Source organism: Leopardus geoffroyi, chromosome B1 (assembly GCF_018350155.1).
Source record: "Leopardus geoffroyi isolate Oge1 chromosome B1, O.geoffroyi_Oge1_pat1.0, whole genome shotgun sequence".
Classification (NCBI taxonomy): Eukaryota; Metazoa; Chordata; class Mammalia; order Carnivora; family Felidae; genus Leopardus; species Leopardus geoffroyi.
In genome coordinates, this window is record NC_059327.1 from 138035811 (window position 1) to 138041810 (window position 6000).

Genomic DNA, 6000 nt, shown 5'->3' on the forward strand with positions numbered 1-6000 from the left:
GTTAAAAAAGAAATATTGAACTAAAAGACAATACTTTCAAGGTTCCTGAATGGTTCAGTCAGTTAAGTGTCCTTCTCTTGATTTTAGCTCAGCTCAAGATCTCATGGTTTGTGGGTTTGAGGCCTGCATGGGGCTCTGCGCTGACACTGGGGAGCCTGCTTAAGAATCTCTCTCTCTTTTTCTCTGCACTTTCCCACTTGAAAATAAATAAATAAACTTAAAATTTTATTTTAAAAACTTTCAACTGACAGAAGAAAAACCTTTATTAACTAAAACTTGAAGAACAAAATCTTTTTTTGACAAAATTTAGATGTGAATATTAGAGCTTGGAAAATGTGATTTGGTAGACATTATGGTCATAAAAAGAAATGATAGTGGGGTGCCTGGCTGGCTCAGTTGATAGAATATGCAACTCTTGATCTCAGAGTCATGAGTTCAAGTTCCACATTGGGTGTAGGGCTTACTTACAAAAGAAAATAAAAGAGAAGAAAAAAGAAAAGAAAAGAAATTTTAGTAGCAAAATCTTCAATGATAAAATTAGACATGGGCAAAACATGACTGAATCTTCAAAATAAAGAATTGATTCTGATTAAATAATTTCAGAGACATAAAAAGAAAATGAAAAACATTAGAAATGTTTTTACTGCTCTACATATGAAATTAAAAATTTAAATTTACTTTATATTCACCTAGAGATTTGATAATTGATCAAATTAACATTCTATTGAAATATTTTTAATAAAAAATATATGATAAAAATTTTTCTAATTTCAAAATAGTGGTATAAAAACTTTTTTAAAATTTAATTTATTTTTTAAAATTTACATCCAAGTTAGCATATAGTGCAACAATTATTTCAGGAGTAAATTCCTTAGTGCCCATTTGGCCTATCCCCCCTCCCGCAACCTGCCCTGCAAACCTCTGTTTGTTCTCCATATTTAAGAGTCTCTTTTATTTTTGTTCTCCTCCCTGTTTTTATATTACTTTTGCTTCCCTTCCTTTATGTTCACCTGTTTTGTATCTTAAAGTCCTCATATGAGTGAAGTCTTATGATATTTGTCTTTCTCTGACTAATTTTGCTTAGCATAATATCCTTTAGTTGCAAATGGCAAGACTTCATTCTTTTTGATTGCCGAGTAATACTCCATTATATATATTTGTATATATATACATTGTGTATATATACATATATACTTTGTATACAATGTGTGTGTGTGTATATATATATATATATATATATACACAATGTGTGTGTGTATATATATATGTATATATACACCCCACATCTTCTTTATCTTTATCTTTGTATATGTATATATATATACATTGTGTATATATCCATTGTGTATATATATACATTGTATATATACATTGTATATATACATTGTGTATATATACACTGTGTATATATACACTGTATATATACATTGTGTATATATACACTGTGTATATATACACTGTGTATATATACACTGTATATATACATTGTGTATATATACACTGTGTATATATACATTGTATACATTATATATACAATGTATATAAACACAATGTATATATACACAATGTATATATATACACAATGTGTGTGTGTGTGTGTGTGTGTGTGTGTGTGTATATATATATATATATATATATATATATATATATACACCCCACATCTTCTTTATCCATTCATCCATCAATGGACATTTGAGCTCTTTCCATACTTTGGCTATTGTTGATAGTGCTGCTATAAACATTGGGGCGCATGTACCCCTTCGGAACAGCATATCTGTATCCCTTGGATAAATACCTAGCAGTGCAATTGCTGGGTCGTACGGTAGTTCTATTTTTAATTTTTTAAAGAACCTCCAGACTGTTTCCCATATTGGCTGCACCAGTTTGCATTCCCACCCCAGCAGTGCAAAAGAGATCCTCTTTGCATCCTCGCCAACATCTGTATTGCCTGAGTTGTTAATGTTAGACATTCTGACAGGTGTGAGGTGGTATCTCATTGTGGTTTTGATTTGTATTTCCCTGATGATGAGTGATGTTGAGCATTTTTTCATGTGTCAGTTGGCCATCTGGATGTCTTCTTTGGAGAAGTGTCTATTCATGTCTTTGGCCCATTTTTTCACTGGACTATTTGCTTTTTGGGTGTTGAGTTTGATAAGTTCTTTATAGATTTTGGATACTAACCCTTTATTTGATATGTCGTTTGCAAATATCTTCTTCCATTCCGTCGGTTGTCTTTTAGTTTTGCTGATTGTCTCCTTCGTTGTGCAGAAGCTTTTTATCTTGATGGCCCAGTAGTTCATTTTTGCTTTTGTTTCCCTTGCCTCTGGAGACGTGTTGAGTAAGAAGTTGCTGTGGCCAAGATCAAAGAGGTTTTTGCCTGCTTTCTCCTCGAGGATTTTGATGGCTTCCTGTCTTACATTTAAGTCTTTCATCCATTTTGAGTTTATTTTTGTGTATGGTGTAAGAAAGTGGTCCAGGTTCATTCTTCTGCATGTCACTGTCCAGTTTTCCCAGCACCACTTGCTGAAGAGACTGTCTTTATTCCACTGGATATTCTTTCCTGCTTTGTCAAAGATTGGTTGCCCATATGTTTGTGGGTCCATTTCTGGGTTCTCTATTCTGTTCCATTGATATGAGTGTCTGTTCTTGTGCCAGTACCATACTGTCGTGATGATTACAGCTTTGAAGTATAGCTTGAAGTCTGGGATTGTGATGCCTCCCGCTTTGGTTTTCTTTTTCAAGATTGCTTTAGCTATTCAGGGTCTTTTCTGGTTCCATACAAATTTTAGGATTGTTTGTTCTAGCTCTGTGAAGAATGCTGGTGTTATTTTGATAGGGATTGCATTGAATATGTAGATTGCTTTGGGTAGTGTCGACATTTTAACAATATTTGTTCTTCCTATCCAGGAGCATGGAATCTTTTTCCATTTTTTTGTGTCTTCAATTTCTTTCATAAGCTTTCTATAGTTTCATTGTATAGATTTTTCACTTCTTTGGTTAGATTTATTCCTAGGTATTTTATGGTTTTTTGTGCAATTGTAAATGGGATCGATTCCTTGATTTCTCTTTCTGTCGCTTCATTGTTGGTGTATAGGAATGCAACCAGTTTCTGTGCATTTATTTTATATCCTGCGACTTTGCTGAATTCATGGATTAGTTCTGGTAGTTTTTGGATGGAATCTTTTGGGTTTTCCATATAGACTATCACATCATCTGCGAAGAATGAAAGTTTGACCTCCTCCTGGACAATTTGGATGCCTTTTATTTCTTTGTGCTGTGTGATGGCTGAAGCTAAGACTTCCAATACTATGTTGAATAACAGTGGTGAGAGTGGACATCCCTGTCTTGTCCCTGACCTTAGGGGGAAAGCTGTCAGTTTTTCCCCACTGAGGATAGTAACATTGGGTCTTTTTTTTTTTCTGCAAAAAAGCTTTATTGTTTTCATTTGGTTCACGGCTTGGGAGAGGGCTCTAGGTTGGTTAAAAAGCTGCCTAGTGGCTGCAAGGAGAGACTCAGGCACAAGCCCTGACATCTGGGGGGAATGCCAGAGGGACCCTCTCAAAGGCTGCTGGGCTCCAGAGACTTCTAGTCGTGCTTGAGGGTGAGTCTTTCCAAGAGATACTCGCCCAGGTCAGCCTGGGGGCCGGACAGCCTGCGGAGATTAGTTAGATGGTCGCCCATCTTCTTAATGAGTTTCACCTCCTCATCTAGAAAGTGATTCTCCAGGAAGTCACAGAGATGGGGGTCTGCGCGGGCAGAGCCCAGGGCATGCAGATCCAAAAGGCCCTGGTTCATGTTCTCCAGAAGCAGGGCGGCTTCCATGGCGTCCAGGGTTTTACCCCACTCATCTTGGGAGGGCTTCTGCACGTCCAGGAAGAGGGCGCGGCCGCTGCGCTGGTTTTGCATCTTCAAGAGGCACTCCGCGCCCTCCCGCTTCTCCTCAGCCAACTCGCGGAAGAAGTGGCCCACGCCCTCCAGAGCCACATGGTCACGGTCAAAATAGAAGCCCAGAGAGAGGTAGGTGTAGGAGACCCACAGATGCATGTTGACCAGGCGGTTGACGGTGGCCTCCACCTCGGTGGAATAATTCTGACGAATCTGGGAGCTCATGGTTGGTTGGTAATGAGGAGCTAAGTCTCCTCATTACCCACTGAGGTAATGAGGGTCTTCATATATGGCTTTTATGATCTCGAGGTATGATCCTTCTATCCCTACTTTCTTAAGAGTTTTTATCAAGAAAGGATGCTGTATTTTGTCAAATGCTTTCTCTGCATCTATTGAGAGGATCATGTGGTTCTTGTCCTTTCTTCTATTGATGTGATGAATCACACTGATTGTTTTGCGGATATTGAACCAGCCCTGTATCCCAGGTATAAATCCCACTTGGTCCTGGTGAATAATCTTTTTTAATGTGTTGTTGGATCCAGTTGGCTAGTATCTTGTTGAAGATTTTTTGCATCCATGTTCATCAGGGAAGTTGGTCTATAGATGGTATAAAAACTCTTAATTTCGGGGCGCCTGGGTGGCTCAGTCGGTTAAGCGGCCAACTTCAGCTCAGGTCATGATCTCACAGTACGTGAGTTTGAGCCCCATGTTGGGCTCTGTGCTCACAGCTCAGAGCCTGGAGCCTGTTTCAGATTCTGTGTCTCCCTCTCTCTGACCCTCCCCTGTTCATGCTCTGTCTCTCTCTGTCTCAAAAATAAATAAACGTTAAAAAAAAAAACTCTTAATTTCATATTAGATTGGGGCGTGAATGGGTTAAAATATTATTTTTATTTGTTGATTTTTTTCTTTTGTCTTCATTTCCTGATGACAGCCTTGTGAAATAACTTCAAAATTTTATTTCCTACTACAATTCAGATGTACAGGGTAAAAAACAGAAGTTGTTTTTTTGTTTTCCTCTTACACTGGACCTTTTATTCAGTGAAAATATTACATTCTAGTCAATCCTGATATTCTGGGATTCTGTGATTTGTTTGTTCCAAATAAGAATTCATGGCTATGTAATAAATCATCATAAGGCTGTACCATAATGCATTTGTTACCCCCACTGATGTATATTGAAGTCTGGCCAATTTCCCACCAATAAAACAACACTGTAGGGCACAACACAATTGTGTGTTTGTTTGGGATTTTTTTTTTTTAAGATTTTACTTTTTTTTTTTTTAATTTTTTTTTCAACGTTTTTATTTATTTTTGGTACAGAGAGAGACAGAGCATGAACGGGGGAGGGGCAGAGAGAGAGGGAGACACAGAATCGGAAACAGGCTCCAGGCTCCGAGCCATCAGCCTAGAGCCCGACGCGGGGCTCGAACTCACGGACCGCAATATCGTGACCTGGCTGAAGTCGGACGCTCAACCGACTGCGCCACCCAGGCGCCCCTAAGATTTTACTTTTAAGTAATCTCCACACCCACCATGGAGCTTGAACTGACAACTCCGAGATCAAGAGTCACATGCTTTTCCAACTGAGCTAGCCAGGCACTCAACCAGAATTTTTTTTAACCTAAAATTAATCTGCTCTCCCTCTTCTTTAGTGGGAAAGAAAATTATTAAATATCCAATCCAGGATAAGCTTTGTCTAAATGATCCATTCAGATTCATTAAGCCCGTATGAAGAGTCTCTGGAGTGAGTCAGATAGCAAAACAGAGTCTTATGCAAGGTAAGATAATCATGGGGGTGATATCTCACCACCTTTGCCGTATTCTGTTCATTAGAAGCAATTAAGAAATCCCATCCACAGTCAAGGGTAGATCATTAACAAAAAAGCGTGCATATGAGGAAGAGGGGATAACGGGGTGTTTGCCACCTTAGAGTTTATCTGACATAGTTGGAAAGAAAGAAAGTTAAAAAGAAAGATAATATACTTAGAAGAAAAAATGATAAATTCAAGGCACAAATTCAGGTAGCTGGAGTAAGTAAATCCAAACATAACAGAAACCATGGCATGGATGAATTAAATTCAAATGATATAAGACAGAATGGTTAAAATAAAGACA

The 6000-nt window shown here is 38.0% G+C and overlaps 1 protein-coding gene across 1 annotated transcript; it reads right to left on the reverse strand.

Moving 5' to 3' along the window:
• Nucleotides 1–3407: 3407 nt before the first annotated feature.
• Nucleotides 3408–4159, reverse strand: LOC123595775 (ferritin light chain-like). Its single transcript, XM_045473591.1, has one exon. It carries the CDS (start codon nucleotides 4108–4110, stop codon nucleotides 3586–3588), a length of 525 nt encoding a protein of 174 aa, XP_045329547.1. The 5' UTR covers nucleotides 4111–4159; the 3' UTR covers nucleotides 3408–3585.
• Between the last annotated feature and the right edge of the window lie 1841 nt (nucleotides 4160–6000).

Excerpts from the sequence above, each read along its gene's own strand:
- LOC123595775 (XM_045473591.1), bottom strand. The coding sequence starts at position 4,110 with ATGAGCTCCCAGATTCGTCAGAATTATTCCACCGAGGTGGAGGCCACC.